General features: G+C 36.4%; 1 protein-coding gene across 1 annotated transcript in view; it reads left to right on the top strand.

Annotated features, from left to right (window-relative positions):
* Positions 1 to 18,399, top strand: part of NAALADL2 (N-acetylated alpha-linked acidic dipeptidase like 2) — a gene marked incomplete at its 3' end in the record, with an annotated part of 390,135 nt that overhangs the window by 312,125 nt on the left and 59,611 nt on the right. Inside the window, exon 11 of the mRNA XM_080624368.1 lies at positions 16,368 to 16,463. Within this exon, the coding sequence (XP_080480494.1) occupies positions 16,368 to 16,463 (96 nt within the window). The remainder of the gene's footprint in view (positions 1 to 16,367; positions 16,464 to 18,399) is intronic.

The following is an 18,399-nucleotide window of genomic DNA, read 5'->3' as shown; positions in this document are numbered from 1 at the left end:
TTTGACACGTTTCAGCTGACCATCCTGAGGTGCTTCAGCCATTAAATATGCCGAGTTGCCACAATTCCAAATAGTGTCAGTTGAATTTGTGTTTAATATCTCTGAAACTCAACTGGAAATTACTTCATATTCAGAGAAACAAAACAAACTTGCTTTTTTACTTATTAGAAAAGCCCTTGATTTCTCTGTTGCTGTGGAACAGGGTTTAGCAGTGTTTCTATGCAGCATATTTAATCCAAATTTGTGAAGTGTCTTCTTATATAATCAAAATGGTATTTCTAAGAAACAGTTTGTACTTCTGGTCAAACCACTGCACTCAAAAAGTTTAGGTTCTTTATCCAGTTTAGCTTTTGTCTTTTCTTATTATTTTTTTCACATGTTTATATAATAGAACAATGCTACCTCTTGATGAAAGGCTTGAAGTGTAAACATGAGAAGGATGCAAGGTATTCAAGTGGTAATCATTTAATTAAAATGTGTGAAAGTTTCAACTTTCTGTACAGTTTTGGAATTTTATCTATGAACTTTTCAAAAGATTCTTTGTAATATAAATAACATCACAGTGATGACTTCATTCAGCAGTATAGATACCCTCTACTACAGAGGCAGAGTAAAATAAATCTCTTGAGCATCTGAGCAGTGTTTTGCCCCATTACTTTTTAATTGCAATAGAAGTATCACCTGTTATAGGAAAGGTGTAATTTAAAATTTAAGTTGTTTACACAGCTGTTGGTTATAGAGATAGCTATTTCAGTCAGTATATACTGAGAAAGGCTAAATGTGCTGGGATATGTTTTGACTAGGGCTGATCCTGCATGCTTTTGATCCGAGTTTTAAGGCTGGTATTAGGGTATTATTTCTGAGGAAGGAGAGGCAGATTTCACAGGATCACTGAAACTCTGAGGCAAAATTAAGGGCAATTTTCTAATCCTGCTTCTTTAGTGGCTTTGTCAAACATGGAAAGGGGAAGTCAGATTCTGCTATGGCACAGATATGCGTGTCAGCACTTGAGGTATGTGGAGAGATGACATGTGAGTCTTCCATAGTGTTGTAACTACGGAGTGACCTTACTCTTTCAAACAACTTTCTGCCAATCTTGACTTAAAATAGATTGATGTTAATTTTGCATTTTATAATGTACCATGTATTTGTCTTAAAATATGACATAGCTTTTGCAGTAGGGTGTCAGGTTTATTTCCAGCATTCTCCAGAAAGTTGTTTGGAATAATACTTCCTTTCATTTTTACACTGCATTTCTTATATAAAAATATAATACGAGGACCAACAGCATGGTCTGGGAATAATTTTTTTTTTTTTTTCCTGTCTATAGCCATAGTTTTACCTGTCAGAGACACTCAGAACTTAAAAAGTTTATCCATACCTCCTCTTTTAATCTGCTTATGTTTCTCATTATTTCCTCCCTTATTTCTTTAGATTTTGCCTAGTTTTTCTTTTTATATAAGCATTATCCCAAATCATTTTTCTCTTCTTGGTGGAGTACCTTAAAAATGCAGTTTGCTGGATTGAGCGTTTTAATCTGATGGCTGCACTTGTCTTTTTACCTTCGTGAAAGGGAATAAAGGAAAGCAGCTTTTAGAAGATTGATATTTGTAAATGTAGTAGCGGGCTTCTTCACTAAAGAGAAAAGAACCAATCCCATAGTTGCAAGTTAATTCAGTTTGATTATGTCTGTCTTAGCACAGTTTATAACATAGTTGCTGAAGTACTGGAACATAACTAAAGCACAGAAACAGAGAAATACCCTTGCTTTGGGTACAAGAGAAAATATAATCTGTTTGCCATGATTTCAGCTAGAGATATGATTGTTTCTTCAGCACTGTAAACCAAACATTAAAGTGTTCAGCATTTTGAAGCTGTTTCAATCACTTGCAAACTGAAGTTGGTAGAGGAGCATTTTGAGCATTTTCAAGATGGAAAATATCCATTTCTATGTCATTGCAGTCAAAGTTTCATGACAAATATAATTTTTACATTATAGCTAGATGATTACCTATGTTATCTATTACTTACCTTTCTCAGTGCATACTAGTACATAATTGATTCCTATCTGCTAACACTGAATCTTAAATCCTGTCTGTGATAATGTGGTAGGTTACATCAATGTTAGCATTATCATTTTGTTTTGAGAAAAAACAAGTTACTGAACATTGTTATTAAAAAAAACAAAACCAAAAGCAAACAAAAAAACGAACAACAACAACAAAATCCCCACACAAACAATAACCAAAAACAAAACAAAAAAAACCCACCCACAAACCAAACCTCTTTTTTGTTATTCATTGATGGACACATACTTAGCATGAAATATTTTATGTCTAAGTTTGGATATGCAGGGCTTACAGAACATTTACTTTTACACCTAGGCCATAAAAGTTGTTTTCCGTATCTTCCCTCAGACTTAAGCACAGGCAAGAAGTATAAAAATTACCCATCACATTCTTCACAGGCTAGACCAAGATAGTGTAATACCATGGACCACTAAGCTAATTTAGAAGAAAAATGAAAAGAGGTTTCTTTATAGAAGGCATTTGTATGTAATATATGTAGAAGAGTTTAGAATTTTGACAGTTTGAGATTGTGTCCTCTTTAGAGAGAATGCATAATGATTTTTATTTCTGTTGAAATATGCATAACTTTTTGAAGGTAACTTTCAACTTTTATTAGAGCCCTTAAAAGTGATTTTTTTGCCCACACTTGTGTAAAAACAAAGCCGCTAAATCTTAACTCTGCAATGAATGTGGCCCCCCAGGTTTTTTTTACCATCTGTCTTTGCTTCCTCCGTTCCCTGCTGTCCTGCTGTCTTTTCTTCCTTTTTTACCACTCTTTAGGGAAACTTACTGCAGTTTCTTGATTTCAGTATTTACGTGCTTAGCCTGACACATCATGCGCTTCTTTCAAAAAGAATCAAAAGCTTTCCATGTTTTCTTTGTTATGAGAAAAGAAGCAGAGGAGCTGTCCTTGATGGAGAGAACTTAGGGCCTAGTTTACCTAAAAATAACTCCCATGCTGCATGCTTTCTTCCTGTCTTTCATGTCCTTATGTTCTTGTAGAGGAAGGGCTTAGGCAGTATGGAGTGCTCTTCACTGCATCTGCCTTGTGTCTTTTTAAAAGTGAATGTGAAACTGGTGTTTATACCAATTTTTGTATGAGTGCAAACAGTACTGAATGTCCCTACGTTGTGGGGTTTGGTTGTCAGTGGTTAGGAGCACCATTGTAATCCTGTGTTATGAAGACCTTCAGCTGCTGTTTTATTTCTTGGGGGATTCAAGGTAAAGTTTTGAACTGATCATACAAATTCACAGAAATCAGATGACAAGGAAGTTCAGGATGTTGGTTGTGTGTAAAGGGTTAAGCATGCTCTATGCAGTCAGCCAGAATGGCCATGCCTGGGATCTTACCACGAACATCTTTGTCCCACTGATGACTGGGACAGTCTGTTTCCCATCAGTATTGCTTTCACTGGTACAATGAGTTGGTTCCAGTTATGACCTTGACATGATGTTTCTATTGTTCAATTTTAGTTCAGTGAAATTGTCTAAGGAATTAACCTCTGTGAGAAGTTTAACTTAATTAAGTGGTACTTGAAGGAAGCATTTGTAGTATTTTTATTTTCAAATTTGCAACTAGTGTATCGGTCATAGCAGCATAGTGCAGTTGATGGCTACTGGCCATATTACCACAGGAATAGCTATGTCCATTACCATGATAACCTCCAGCACACTGGTACTTAGATTTCTCAAAACAAACAATGAAAATAAAGGTAATTTCTGCCTGCTGGTGAACTATTACCATTTCTCGGGCTGCCAGAACTTATTAAAATCTGCCATTGCTTTCAAAGAACAGTTCTCTGTCTCTGTATCGTGGATACAGAATGGACTGTATATGTCAACAAACCCAAAAACAACCAGCAAACAATTTGCAGACTCAAGGACAGATAATCCCCAGCGACAGATACAACCTCTGTCTTCTAGTTATAATGCCTGAGCTGCAGCTTGCCTAGGAATGTAACATGCACTGCAATGTGAAGCAGCTGAATGTATGGTGAACAAACCCTGATAACTGTCACTGTAAATTTCTGAGCAATGTTCTCATGCATTCTCTCATAGCAAAATTCTTATCAACGATTATTTATAAAGATATATATATATGTAATCACACTTTTTTTATATGCATATGTTTATATACAAGTATAAAATCAAGGTGGCATTATGGAAGGCAGAAGAGTCTGGGATATAGTTTTGTCAGTAAACAAGTGTAAAACAAGAAATTTAATTCCATGAACACAACCTTGTACCTCTGTGTGTGTATATCTAAAGCAAACATGAGTTGTCTAATCAATGATACCCTTTACTGAGCCATTTTTTTATCACTAACGTAGTTCACTAGTCAAACAGTTACAGTGCTTAAGATCAATTGTTTATGTTCTGAAGTTTCAGATCTCTATATTCCTAATGCAGTTATAGCAACATTTTTGCATCACATCATTAATCTCACTGTTACTCCACATCCAGATCATTTTCTCCTTTACTTCTGGTATGTCCTCCAGTGCCTTTCCTGGCAGAAAAGAGTGACTACTTAGATGATCTACTAGGTTCTTCTGGTAAATTTTATGATTTTTTTCTTCTGTTATAACATCCTTCTGGGTTAAGTGTCACCTAGTACCAATTAATTTATCAGATCAAGCTATACTTATCAGGAATTTCAATTAGAAGCATCATGACATCATTTTCTTTGAAGGATCAGGGCAGATCATATATGAAGACATGGTGTACTTACTTCAAGTCTTAGCTGCTCAAAACAAATCTTCCAGGCCTATGGCATATGCATGAATGTCCTTAGAAGAGAATTAGCACCAGTTTGATCCTGATATTCCAGGGAGATTCCTACTCTAAATAGAAACCATATTTCTCCTTCTGTATCTAGATTAATAAATGTTTCCATAACAGCAGTGTGTTGCTGTGATGATCTGCAATTTGGTAGCTTTTCCATCAGAAAATATGGCTCCGCATGGTTCCCTTCTTTCCATGTTTTACTACTCCTTTCTCCCTGCTGTGTGTTCACTTTTTAAGGAAATACACATCTGGTAGCTGCCAGTGGGGAGTTTCAGGAGATGTTTCATGCATGTATGAAAGAGTCAAAGTCCTAGTGTGCTTAAAATAACAGAGACACCAGAAATTCTTTGCAAAGAAGCAAATGTGCATCAGCCTCAGAATGGCAGGTTGCTTGGGAACCCATGATTTCCTTTTTCTAAACTGTCTCTAGAGAGTTTGCTGCTGCTGCATTTGCTGCTGGCAGGTTTCATGCACTTCGTAGTAGAACATTATGGTCAACAAGGTGTAGCAATGGGAGTTAGATGTGTCAAGGTGAAGAGAGGTTTTATTTTTATTCATGGACAAATGATGAGCTGCCAGGGTGTAAGAAAATAGGTTCAAACTGTCCCCAGTATGTTGTCTTGGGACTTCTTTTGAAGATAGGTCCTAACCACGGTTGCTTGTGTGTCTTCGCTTTCTCACTCATGGGCTATTACTGCCTTTATAATAGCTATGCTTTTGTCTATTCATACTACGTTTCTTCTGACCAACATGTATTCTTTTCTGTCTGTCTTTAGCATATATTAGTGCTTTCTAATTTCTCAGTACATTTAGAGGTTACTCAGTGTAGTACTCATCAGTAATACATTAATACATTAGTCCATCTGTTTGCTTGGATGCTAATTTAGTTGTATTTGATACAGCATGCTGAAATTGTTAAGGTTAGTGAGTCAGTGTTTTACAAGACAAAATATATTTGATGTTCAGTTGATTGCTTGATTTTTTTTTATTGAATAATATGAATATTTAGCTACTTAATTTCATGGAAGACCATTTCTGTTACTCCACTAGTGGTAGTCAAAGTGATGATGTTCTCATCAGTTGGATACATTACTTTGTTCCAAAAGCATCTGTTTGGTCTCACAAATCCTAGTGCTTCAGTGTCCCGAACGTTCCACTGTGCATCCAGAAGGGGCATATTCTTTACATGCAGTAACAAAAATGCACAGCTTCTTTAGCACTCACACTTCATGAATACATGTTGCTATAAACTGTCCTTACAGATTCTCTCATAGACTCTTAATTTTCATGGAACTGGCTGAGGGTTGTTGAAAGTCAGTGGAAGAAAGATAGGTTAGAAGTTAACAGGGTCAGTGGGATGTGGGAAAACATGCGAGACATTTGTTTAGACACCAATTACTGTTTGATAGCCTGCTGAAGCATTTAGTTACTGAAACATGTATTATCTAAGGGTACAAGACACAGAATTATCTGTCCTCCCTGGAGAAGTAAATGACATGTTGCATTCAAGACAGCATTTTAGCATTGTTATTCTGAGTGGCTAAATTCAACAGACCAACTAAAAATCTGGCAGAGTGTCTGGAATAAGTATCAGAACTTGTTTTGTGTCAGGAGATACTAGTAGTGTGGCACTCAGCTTTGTCTTTTAGTATGTCAGGAAAAATAATCAAGATCACTGGACTATAAAACAGCTGTGATTTCAGTCAATGATACGTCCTATCAAAATTTGCAGTGTTTGATGTATCCTATCATGGCCATGAAATAGCTGTTTAATAAGGCTTTCCATAAATAAATACTGTCTTTGAAGATGTTGTTAGCAAAAACCGATTCTGATTCTTACTGTAAAACTGTGAGGTTCCCTCTGTCCAGATTTCTTCATTCAATATAATACCTTATACAGTGTTTTAAAGCACTAAAAATAAAAACTAGAAGTAGGAAGTGTCAAATCAGGAAATAAAAGCATCATGCTGCATAACGTTTGTGATTATGAAAGACATTGTCACTGGAATTCTATTCTATGTGACAGTCACTATCACTATTCTATGATTCTATGAATTCATGGCTTATAGCAGGACATTGTTAGGATGATCTTACTGGCACTGCATGTTTTCCATGCAACTTGAATGCTCACAGTTGATCATAAAATGTTACAAAGTGTTCTTGCATCATGCACATGGCACATCCAAGAAAAGATGTTCTCTCTTAGATTTAGTAAAGCTGAAATGAGCCATCCTATTTCTAAAATTCTGAAAATTGGGAAAGATTCTCTCTGAGGGTTTCAGTTTCCTGGCTTTGGGCTGCTTCCTCTTACTTAAACTGCTGATTCTGCTTTCAGTTTAAAAAGCATCAAGGGAAAATTCTAGAGAAGAATAAAGCTATGCAAGTGTCCTGATGTGTTAAAAGTTGCTTTCTTTATGCTGCAGTCTGTGAATTTATAGCTTTACAGTGATTATTTCAATTCACTTACTATTGCAAGGAAGAAAACATTAAGTTAAAAGAGACGAGAGTAAAGTGGTTATATTCTTTTCCTGTCTGATTACTGTTGGCTTGAGTTTTTCTGGCTACAGTTGAGTTGAATAATAAAATAAACTGTGCATCAGTGATTCCAATTCTGCCTTTTCCGTTTTCTGTGTAGTGTGATTTGGCAGGCCTTGCTTATTTTGTCCAGCATCTGATGACATCACAAGGTCACTGAGCATCTTTACCAGAATATTAAAAACGTAGATAGAGTTGGTTTTGTTTCTTTTCTGAAAGTTCTTCAGTGAACTGAAATGGTAAAAATTCTGAAGAAAAGCTTCTTGTCAAAAACTCCTTCCAGCATGCCCATTTTCACGACATAGGATCATTCTGACTTTGAATAAGATTTTTGGCACACATTAGGCTGTGGCAACGCAACTACAAAGACTTGCTTTCTAAAGAGAATTGGCCTTGCTCACAGTGAAAACCAACTTTTATATCACTTCATAATCCTTTATGGATTTTTTTGGGAATATTTAATTAGATATCGAGAGCATTTGCTAGAAAGGGACCTGGCAGCCTGCTAGTGAGGTGGAAAAGCATACACTCTCTTCTGCAATATGTTTGCAGCTTTAAGGGCCTTTACTAGTGAGAAATCCTATATGCTGTAAATCAATCCTTGGTGTTATGCCATTGATTCGGTTTAACCCACACATCAGAGTACTACACTTTGACTTCAGTATGTTCTATGCTAGATAATCCACTTTTTCAGTAAATCTGTTTGAAAATCTACTTCAGTCTGCTGCATCTTCTCAAACTAAAAGTACTCCAGATAGCCAGTGATAAGCCATATTTTAGAATATGAGATGCTCTTTTCCATTACTCTTTTTTTTTAATCTTTGTTCCAGTCAAATCTCTGGTTCAATCTCTTACACCCTTCCAGGAGAAAAAAAAGGAAAATGGATGGAGATGAGATGATCTTTTAACCCAGCTGAGGTGACACACCTGTTTCACAAAGGGATACAATTGTGTATTTGCTGCCAAAACATCATATGCTAATTGCTTGATGCTAGGGTGAAATGGAATAAGGAATTAGTGAGAACCTGCAGTGCAGATTTCACCGGTATTTTTGTTCTTCTCACTGCTCTCTCTTTATCTTTTCTTCTGATGGGGTTTTTACCTTCATGTTATGACAAATTTTTGGCAAGTGCTTTGAATATAGATGCACATAAGTCCTCGTGCAGTTGTAAGCCTTTGGATTTCTGGGTTATAGTTTTGGGCACAGCATAACTTTATAATGTGTGCTCTGCAGGTAAAATCAACCTCCCAGCTAGAGTTGTAGATTTGTAGGGGGCCTACAAGGGTGCTGGGGAGGGACTCTTCATCAGGGACTGTAGTGACAGGACAAGGGGTAATGGGTTAAAACTTAAACAGGGGAAGTTCAGATTGGACCTAAGGAAGAAATTCTTTACTGTGAGCGTGGTGAGGCACTGGAATGGGTTGCCCAGGGAGGTTATGAATGCTCCATCCTTGACGGTGTTCAAGGCCAGGTTGGATGAGGCCTTGGGTGATATGGTTTAGTGTGAGGTGTCCCTGCCTACGGCAGGGGGGTTGGAACTAGATGATCTTAAGGTCCTTTCCAACCCTAACTATTCTATGATTCTGTTTCCTTCCCAGGACGATTATGAAGGTAAGCACTGACTACTAGCTTTCTGGTTTAGTTATCAGACACTGCATGTTTGTGAGTGTTCCTCAGGTTACTACAATTCTACTCTTCATACTGTTGTATTACAAAAAGGCAGAAAGTGAAAGTGTAGTAGCTCATACACACACACATATATATATGTGGACAGGTAACCAATTATATTCTCAGTCCTGATGCAGCAGAATCTTTATACCCCTAAATTCTCCTCTCCAAAACATTATTCTTTGGTCTGTGTGAAAAAATAAACAGCTTTCTCTTGGCTTTCATCCTCCTTTTGTGTATTTGCTTTGCAGACTTTAGCAGTGTTAGATTGGCATTTTTATACTGTTTGGCCTGCCTGTACACATTTCAGACAGTTTTTTGCTCTCTGTTGTACCTCTCTAAGAGACTTTTGCTTTTGTGCTGTACAAAATTGGCGGCGCAAATATTGTGAAGTGCTGAAGGACAAAGCTGTCACAAATATGGACAATAGTGTCAAATATAAGGAAGAGTGAAGTCAAACTGATTAAAGAGTCTTAGGACTGTCTTTTTCCAGATTGAGCATTTTCGCTGGGTGGAGAAACCTCCACTGCATGTTCCTTTAAAAAAGGAACAAATGAAAAAAACACACAAAAAATTCTTGAGGTATTTGTGTATTATTCATCAGGTTAAGGACAGAGGGATGTTTTCTTGTAAATGCTGGGAATATTCAGCAGGCAAGAAAAATGTATTCAGCATGGAATGAGAACATATTAAGGAATTGTTAGTTACATAATTTGATTTTCCTAACCAGTAATTGAACTGTTTCTAAAGTCCTAGTCAAGAAAACAGGATTCTCTGTTGTAGATGCAGCATTGTCATGGCCTTCTGAAAAAAAAAAATAATAAATTGTTTGTTGCATGTATCACAGAACTATTTCCAGTCCTAAAACAGTGTGTGGTAAAATTTGATCTCTAATGTCCTGGTATTTACTATGTTTTACATTAAATCACCAGAAGTGCTGTGGGAATTTATTCATGATTTAAAATGCATTAGTTGAAAGTTGGCATATAAATTGAAGGTATGCTGTAAGACAGTGTACAAAGGATGCAAATTTAGTACCTTTAGAAGGTGAACATTATGTTTACTTAATTAGTTGAGGAAGGACAACTTAGAAAAATGAGTCTAGTAAATCAGAAGTGAATTTTAGTGCAAGTCTCCACCATAAGTAAGCAATAGTAAGCCAGGTGAAGGGCTTTGACAGGTTTTTTCTGCATTTTCGATCCCCATTTAATTGATTCATAAATCAATTAATTACTGTCACAAGACCCGAGGGTAGCAGGAAATCAGGTTCAAATTAAAAAGAAAAGGAAACAATTTGTTTTAAGATTGAAAGTTGAATGTTCAATCGAAGTTTAATCAGAAATGACCCTTTATCTGAAAAGTGGAACATCAATGTCTTTCTAATTTCACATAATGCTTCATTAAATGAGTATTGAAAAGATCAGGTTAACTGATCATGCCAAAAGGAAGATGAGGCAGAGTTTTGGAAGCCTGGTTCCAAATTCATGTCACGCAGGTTCATATCTCTTTTGGAGAGCTCATAGAGAAACCAAATCATTATGCTGGGAGTTGAAGGATTATTGGTGGGGTCATTTCTAGATTGTAGACATTGTATGACAAAAGCATAGCTTCATATCAGAAGAGCAAATGTACTTAATCCGTTTGGTTAATGATGTACCTAAAGAACAATTTGCAAAGGACAAGAAACAGCAAAGAGGGAATTATCAAAGGCATGACTGGAAGTTGAGCCTCCTAAATTTTAGGATGATTCACAGTGGTCTGACCTTGAACAGGTTTTTCCATAAATTGATAGCATCTTGAGAACATTCAGCTGCACGGTATGCAGAACACTCTGACCATTGTAAAGGTGAGGGTGATACTGGTGCCTGACTAGAAATGAAGGCAGATGAGTTTTGTTTAGGAAGTGAGAGCAGGAGAGTACAAGGACAATAACTGTAGCTGTAACTTGTACTGTGGGTGAAAAACATAAAGGAATAATATAGTTGGTTTAGTGATCCTGAGATTAACATGTCTTTTTCTTAGTTTGTATATACTAGAAATCTGCTTAGCAAATTGCTGTAAAAAAAGACTGAAAAAACAACAAACAAAACAAACATAAAAACAACCACCAGAAAACACCCGCTTGTTACTCTGAGCTTGCTGAAAGAATAAATGAGGAGTCTGATTCAGTTTCTCTCTGTTGGAAAGTGTTGCTCATGCTGTTAAATGCTGAGAGGTACTCTTGAAACATCATCTAGACTCATTTCTCTGCCACGTGCTCCCTTGAATAAAGAGTGGGCTTCTGTTACTTGGAAAATTCCTGCAGCTTTCTCTGATGAGCCTAGTGCTTGAAAAACAATAAAAGACAAGAGAAACAGAATATGTTTGCCTTTCTAGTAGTTTTTTATGGAGATGAGGTTTATGAAGGGAAAAAAAAAAAGGAGCTGTTTTAAACGTATCCTTTTATAAGTGCAGAGCGAGATGTCAGGAAGTTATTTCAGGTAGTAATCCAGTAATCTTGGATTAACTATTTGCAAGTACTATCTGTACACACAGAGAATAATGTGTGTTATCTGTGGATATGTACAAATATGTTAAAATTGTAGGAATTTGTTTTATTTCATGTACACTTCATAGGGAAGCCTCTATGTTCTGGGCACAAAGCTTAATTGTATAAAAATGCTCAAGCCTGCTTAAAGCAGTGATTCTGTATGACTCCTTTTCAAGATCTTAGTGAGCAGCTGAGGGTCTTGATTCCATCATGAGCAAAATGACTTACTCTTTTGATGAAAAAATGTGTTTGGATTTATTTGCTGGTCATTGCTTATTCACATTGTGTTCCTTTAAAAGGCTGCAACTGAGGCAGTAGCAAAAGCTACGTGTGTACCTTGCCCATCTGCTGTGGTCTTGACTAAACTGGAAGCCTTTGGAAGGAGGGTTGCTTGCTCAGTGGCTTTCAGAAGAGGAACATAATTATCTGGCAGTTTTCCAGAGCATAGATGTGGCTAACAAAAGAAAGCTAAACTGTGCTGGTATGAGAGGGGGACAGTAATAAAAATCAAAAAGACCTCCAAGCCTTCATGTACAGAAGGGACTGATGAGCACAGAAAGGGGCATATTTGTAGTCTGACCACAAGACAGGTGTAAAAAAAGCCCAACTCTTCCTGAGGATCCTAGCAGAGACTGTGCTGAGTTTGTTGCAAAATGGAAAGTCAGTGTTGGACTGAGGAAGAACCTAAAGATAATGACTCCTTGTTCAAAGAAATAACAGGCAAAAGTTGTTCAAAAATCGTTGTTAATTTTTTTAATAAAGGCTGTTTTCTTGCATGCAGTTCTCATAAAACCTAGTTTTAAAGAAAAATAAAGTTTGTCTTTGAGATGTTCACCTCTGGGAAGATATCAGGACTAAGAAACATCAGAGCTCTAGCTGACTTGGGGTTGAATCCTACCACTTCCTTGTGTAATTCCTTTAGGATCAAGTATTTCTTTCCATTCAAGTGTTGTAAGAGGAGCAAAACCCGATCCACGAAGGCACCTAAATGAAGAGAATGAGTGTGAATGTATACTTGCAGTGTTTATCCCATTACTGAATGAGATATGAGTGAAAGATTACTAGAATCCTAACCTGTGCCCCATAGGTGTTTTGAGTAGAGTGGGATAAAAGCCAGTTAAGTAGTGTTTTCCTGCTTTACAAGCATCTGATCCATGAAGTTTTAGATTCCAGAGAAAAGTACTTGTCTAGATGGAGCAATAATCTGATCTTGTGTAGCAAATCTAATTCAGTAATCATTCCCTTCACTGACTTTCAGTAAGGTACTCAAGAATGAATATAAATAGTGTAATTCTTTGTAAGTTATTGATTGCAATTATGTGAATGATGATGAACAGCATTAGCACTAGCATAGAAGAATGACAGTGTTCCTCAACCTTTCCCCAAATAAATGACATGCCTCTGTAAACTAGTGTGCAGACTTAAAGATGAATAGGTGTTATGAAATAATCTTGAAGTATGTATTTTATCTTTATAATAAGTTACATTGTGCAAAAACCACAAATGAACCAAATAGTTGAAGGGAGGAATGACTTCATTTATTATTATGGTGCTTCTGTGACAACACACAGATGCATCACTGAACACAAAAATTTGCATGAGTCAGTGCTTTTTTTTTTTTTTTTTCTAAAAAAAGAAGTGATGAGAGCTTACAATCAGAAATAACCTTCTAGAAATGTATGGAATACTGATAGAACACAGATCATGGAGGCATTAATTTGTAGAAAAAAAATCAACAAGCAAACTTAGCAGCAATGTAACATATGTTTTTGAGACCTGCCTTTCACTGAGTTTTCTTGAACGTCATGTCTATGAGCCATGTAATGCTTTTCAAAAAAGCTTAATTTACTTTTGAATGTACTAGTTCAGGAGGTGGATTGGGCATCTGTAGGGAACTGCTCCTACACTGAGTGGTTTTGAGCAGAGCATATTGCTGTATCACATCACTGCTATGATATAAGGAATTCGTGTCTCACACTTGTTTGGGAAGAGAGCTAACAGTGCTGTGCCCAATTAAGAACTACCTCTTGGATCCGTGTGATGTACTGCATTGTTTAGTGCAAATATAATTCTGATTCAGCAGGCATATATCAGATACCACCATTTTATCCACAGGGTACATGAGTAAGATACTTTACATTGTTTCAAGGAAGAGGGGAAGAGTTTTTCTCTGCTTCTTTCTAACTTCCTGTGTTTGAATTGAAGTTAACAGCTCTTTTCACTAGAGTACTATTTTTCTTCAGTCTTTTTGTGGCTTAGAACCCAGCATGCAAAAGAGTAGAGCTCAGTCACGTAAGAAGAGGTTATACAAGCCAAAACAAAGCATCTAAATTGTTTGTCTCTCTCATTTGCTCACTTCCTGATGTTTAAAACAATAAACCCTGCAGAGTGTTTTTAGCAAGTGATAGTGTTTTCTAAAAGGTAGTGGAGTGTCAGCCTTACAAATCAATCCTGTTAAAGCTCAGATCACTTTTAATATTTTTTAACCAAACTTTTATTTGGCCACTGCAAATAACTTTATGGTCGTTGAAGAATGTATTTGGCATCATTACCAGGTTTAATTCTTGCGAATACAGAGTATGAGTACTTTTTTGAGTACAAAGGCAGAAGCTATTGAATGTCAGTATATATCAAGAGAAGGAAAGTGAAGAAGTATTATTTTAGTAGATATAGGAAGCTGGCATTTGAAAAGGACATGTTTCCAGGACATTGTCAATATTGCCTTACAGGCTGGGTAATAATCTAAAGCAGAAAAATTATTCAGCTTAAATACAGGACCATGGACTTCTGTGAATTTTATTTGGAATTCAGTCTGAAAAGACTCCAGGCATTTTTCAAAATTCTGTTCATAAAGATGTAATCATAGTATAATCTCATGATGACTTTGGCATGTCTGAGACAGGGATATTGTCAGCTGCTTATTGCTGCTAGTACTATTTTATATGTAAATTCATAGACCATGAAAGTTACACTCAGAATTGGGATACTTTTATATTGGGTCCTATGTAAGCTCCAGAACTAGCATATGTAAAACGGTATGATTATGAATCTGGAAAATACATTCATTTCATGAGTCTGATTCCTTTGCTTAACCTTTCTCAGTGGATATGTTTTCTTATGTTCTTATTACTGTCCCTCTGCAGAAGAAAAAAAACCAAAACAAAACAAAAAACAGTGTCATTTAAAAGATGCATGCAAAATGCTAGTTCTAGGATTAGCCTAACTTGATCTGAAACTGAATAATTCCCTGGAGATTCTGCCAGGGCTGATAAAGAAAGGACAGGACTAGTTTCCCAGCAGTCTGATGCAAAGACTCACTACAAGGAAGTATGTTAATGAAAAGCTTGAAGTCTCTCTGCAGTCCCAAATTGATCCCTCTGTTAAGTCTGTATGTGATTCTGTGTGGCACACAATGCATTTTACACTAAATATGAAATACAATAGCAGAACTTAGGGTATTCTCTAAACACAATAATATATTTAGGTTCTGACATCCAAAATTAAAATAAAAACCCAGAATAAGATTAATGGACAAGGAAAGATTTAGATCATGTAAATGGAGATGCTGGACTTAGTTGCCTAGGGCTAATCAGAGTTTGGCAGAAGGCTTGAGGTGATGTTTTGTTCCTCTTCAGGATGCAAGTAAACGCAGTGGATGCATCTCTGCATCATGGATGATGTTTCTGCATCAGAGTTCAGTTTGACAAGTATGTTTAGTAGAACTGTTCAAAGCTAGTGTATTTTAGAATGGCATGATACTCATGCACTGGCACATACTCCGTCTGATCACTGAAATAACTTTGGCTATGTTTTCTGTGCTTTTGTACTGAACCCATTGCTGTTGGTGAACAGTGTATTCAAAGCATGCTTACCAAATCAAGCATCTCAGTACATCAAGATGTACCTCTACACTTATTTTTATATCTGGTGGGTATTACATGGGCACTAGGTTCCTAGCTTTTCTGAGACAGGTATTTCAGGTCAAGTCTAAAAATCAAAACTAGGTGTGCACTACAAAAGCAATGTAAAGAAAAATTTTTCTTTTTAGTTCAGTTGCTTTATTATACCAAGATCAGGAATATATGTTTAAAATAATTTCAGTTTTAGGCATCTGTGCACCTCTGAGGCTTGCTGTTCGGGGTTTTTTAAAATTGTTTTGCGTTTTTTCAGTTCACACCTGCGTTTCAGTTTGCTGTTGCCTTGTGACAGCAAATATGCAACCTAACTTCTTGGTTGCTTATGGTACAAGAATTGGCAAATGTCTTGTACAAATAATATATTAAGATAGGCTAGTTATAAAAAGAGTGGTCAACTTGAAGAATATAATTCTAGGGAATTCACCAAACCTCCATATTATGTAGGTTGTATTACTGTATACGAAAGTAGGATGGTTGCATAAGATAAAAGTATATTCTTTGATTAATGTGTTACATTTCTTCTGAAGACCAAATCATAACATATTAAATAAATTGTCTGATTCCTGCCTAGCTCCAGATGAAATGTGTGGATATTTTTTATTCCTCAAGGCAAAATTTTTAGCTGCTTTGGGAAGCATAATTACAAAGACAACTGCCGTTCAAGAAATAAAGTCATAAGACTTAGGGGTTTTTTCCTGTTTCAGGGAGTTGGAATCAGTTAATTAGATCAGTGAAATAAGTTTAATAATTGGCAAAACTTAAGAACAATTTGAAGGGTTTTTCAATCTCTCAACAAAATCCAATAAGCATCCAAAAGAAAATCAATGTGGAATCCTAAAAGGCTTCTTATTTCTTTCTCACAGAATTCTAGCTTTCTTTCCGAAGCTCTTTTTCCTGTACATACAACAAAAACTGAAGAACTGGATCCTTCCTTCAGCCTGCACGAGACCATTGCAAAGGTAACAGAAACGGAGATCTCATTTATTCATGCTTTCCTTCACATAGCCAAATTTGAATTTGTTTATAGGTTTGAAAGATAATATATTTTTCTTGTATATACTTTGAATGTAGTTAAAATTTGTGGATTTTTTTTTTCATTCAGATTCATCTTTGGAAAATACTGTTATATTGATCACCTTGTGTGAGCAAAACCCTTTTATGTGCAAATGCTTCATTTTCTATGATTCAGTTGTGTTTTGCCTGGTTCACATTACACTTCCTGGCATGAGTGCAGGGCATTAAACCTCACTAGATGGCAGGAAGTAGCAGGTATGTTGCTGTCGATTTTGTCAGTGATGACAAGTGCTCTCTGAGGGCATCTTCACATGCACTTTATGAGCTGTCATTGAGATGCTCCCATGGATGGGAGGAAGGGGTGGCCATCACAGGAATCTGGAGAATGCTCTACAGACGGGATGCTTCCAAAGTTAATGTGTTCTGACTCCCCTCTTGTCACTCCAATATAATACTCCCTCTGTGTTATTTATTGATACTCCTTGCTCTAGACTGCTCTTTCTTTACTCTGTCCAATCAGCAAGCCCGATTTCTGTAAAGACACGACTGCAACTGTGTCAAGCTTAATGGATATGTGCACTTCTTATACCCGGATTTCTTATAAACCTGAGCTTTGTAGACCTCACAAACAGATTTCAGAGCTACTTATTTGGAGCTACTTCTCTTGGAAAAGCAGCTACTGTTGAAACATTTCTTATGGCAATAATAAAAATAAATTCACAAAGATCAGGCATGCAGATTTGGCATGTAGGTGGATCAGCATCTTTGGCAAAATAGGCAGTGACTGATCTTAGGAGTTTTAGGGGTTTGTTTGTTTGTCGTGGGTTTTATTTAAAAAAATAAAAGACATATTCCTAGACATCGTTTTGAAGCTTGGCAGATACTGACAGTTAAGGAACAACCATGAAACAGGAGTCTTCTCTGAAGCCCTTTAAATGGAATTGATGGCATTTTAAGCCATCTTTGGTGCCAAAGTGACTGAAAACATTCACCAGATTTCTTCCCAAGGACTGAGGGAACTAGATGTGTGATTATTTACTACACAATTGATTTGCAATTAACTAACTAGCGTGTGATGGGCCGTATATAATATGAATCATCTATATTTTTGTATTTGCTATATAATGTTGATGAGCGGAGACAAATGTTTATTATCTAATATAGGATGACTTGAAGCATTTTGATCCTGTTTAAATCATTACACGTTATTTAAGTACAGTCATTGAGCATTGCAATTTTCTTTGACAAAACTTGATGAAAATTGCATCAGGATATGACTGTATTTCTGTTTTGCTTTTCAGACTGTAGCCCAGGATGCTGTTATAAAGATGAATAGTATATGCAACAGTGGAGTGAGGCCCTTAGCTGGTAATTTTGTCATCTTTACCCTAGCTTAATTATCTTGAAGTAGTTTCTGAATAGCTCGAAGAGCAAAAATTTTCTAAATTTCATCTGTTGTTTATGCTTTTTTCTAGTTAGTTGTTATCTTGTGGTTTGCTCCACTCCCCCCATCTCAGAGTGTCTGAGCAGCATTGTCTTTCTCTTCTCCTTCAAAATGGGCTTCCCTTTGTCCCTCCTTCATCCTAGTGTTTGTCATCTGTTCCAATTTGAAAGCATTTCCAATGTGAAATGTCCAGAAATGTATACAGTGTTTTACATAAGGCCATAGTATAGCTTTGTGTTGTAATATTTATCCAACTTCATACCTAAGGTGACGTCATATCAACCTTTTCCTTGGTAAGATTTGTCCCTCCTTCATCCTAGTGTTTGTCATCTGTTCTAATTTGAAAGCATTTCCAATGTGAAATGTCCAGAAATGTATTCAGTATTTTACATAAGGCCATAGTATAGCTTTGTGTTGTAATATTTATCCAACTTCAT

The sequence above is a fragment of the Psittacula echo genome, assembly GCF_963264785.1.
Source record: "Psittacula echo genome assembly, chromosome: 7".
In the NCBI taxonomy this organism is placed as follows: domain Eukaryota; kingdom Metazoa; phylum Chordata; class Aves; order Psittaciformes; family Psittacidae; genus Psittacula; species Psittacula echo.
Note: the sequence above shows the minus strand (reverse complement) of the source record. Positions and strands in the feature narration are given on the sequence as shown.